The sequence below is a fragment of the Helobdella robusta genome (assembly GCF_000326865.2).
Source record: "Helobdella robusta unplaced genomic scaffold HELROscaffold_101, whole genome shotgun sequence".
In the NCBI taxonomy this organism is placed as follows: Eukaryota; Metazoa; Annelida; class Clitellata; order Rhynchobdellida; family Glossiphoniidae; genus Helobdella; species Helobdella robusta.
In genome coordinates this window covers 231277-232506 of record NW_008703577.1, presented here as the reverse complement: position 1 = coordinate 232506, position 1230 = coordinate 231277, and the positions used below count along the sequence as shown (strand labels likewise).

The 1230-nt window shown below is 38.9% G+C and overlaps 1 protein-coding gene across 1 annotated transcript in view; it reads right to left on the bottom strand.

Annotated features, from left to right (window-relative positions):
- Positions 1-168: 168 nt before the first annotated feature.
- HELRODRAFT_183207 (hypothetical protein) overlaps positions 169-1230 on the bottom strand; it is a gene marked incomplete at both ends in the record, with an annotated part of 4941 nt that continues 3879 nt past the window's right edge. The window contains 2 exons of the mRNA XM_009012241.1: positions 169-557; positions 943-1025. Of these exons, the coding sequence (XP_009010489.1) occupies positions 169-557; positions 943-1025 (472 nt within the window). The remainder of the gene's footprint in view (positions 558-942; positions 1026-1230) is intronic.

The window sequence follows — 1230 nt, the reverse complement described above, 5'->3', positions numbered from 1 at the left end:
TTTATCACCACAATCATCATCATTTTTTTGTCATCGTCATCAACACCACCACCATCATCATCATCAGCATCAAGTTTATTGCTGTCATCACCATCATCATCATTACCGTCGTCATCAACCTCACTTCAACTATCATCATCAGCATTACCATCATCGTCGTCATCTTCATCACATCAAAGACAACTTGAGAGAACACTCACTCCTCTTATTGTTATCTTTCAAAGTGTTGAACCAACTGGCTAACGTCCTCTTCTTAGGAAAACCACCCATAAAATCTTCCCTCTCCACATCGTTATCTCTATCCACAGTGGCATTGTTAGTAATACTACAGCTATTAGTAGCAGAAGTAGTAGAAGTAATAGCAGCAGCTTTACCGCTGTGCTTGTTAGTAGTAAGAGGAGCGTTGTTGCTGTTGTTGGTGTTCGTGTTCGTCATGTAGATTGTGGAACTCCTGGCACAGCTGAACTCGCGGAAACGCTGCTGTCGCTGCTGCAGATGGTGGCTGGCTGCCTGGCCACAATGGAACATTTCGCATAGTCTTCTTCTAAATGACGATCCTGGCGATGACGATGATGGTGGTGGTTTAATTGGTGATGATCCTGGTTTAATTGGTGATGATCCTGGTTTAATTGGTGATGATGGTGGTTTATTTGATGATGATGGTGGTTTAATTGGTGATGATCCTGGTTTAATTGGTGATGATCCTGGTTTAATTGGTGATGATGGTGGTTTATTTGATGATGATGGTGGTTTAATTGGTGATGATGGTGATGATGGTTTAGTTGATGATGATGTACATTATCTATGTAGATGATATGTAGGATAGATATAGATACACCCAAACACCTTACGAACAATTAAACAAGGTAGTGAACGTACGAACAAAGAAACAAATCCAGACAGACAGACAGTCTAAAAAAACCAACAGACAGTAAAACAAACCTAGCAGGAAGTAAATGATGATGTTGCTAGCTGAGCTGATGACGATCAGAAAATTCGAAGTGACCAAAAATGCCGTTGAATACCTAGAGCTTGGGAGTTGAGGCAATTTTAAAACAAAACTTTATACAACGAAGTTTCTAAAATATGAGAGATAATACGTTTTCAACGTCATAAATGCTGGAAAATTTGTGTGAAAGAATGTTTTGATGAAGAAAATACAGAAATAAACTTCACGAGAAAAATAAATTGATGAGAGTTTGGAGAGTTTCCGTCATTATTTTCCATGTA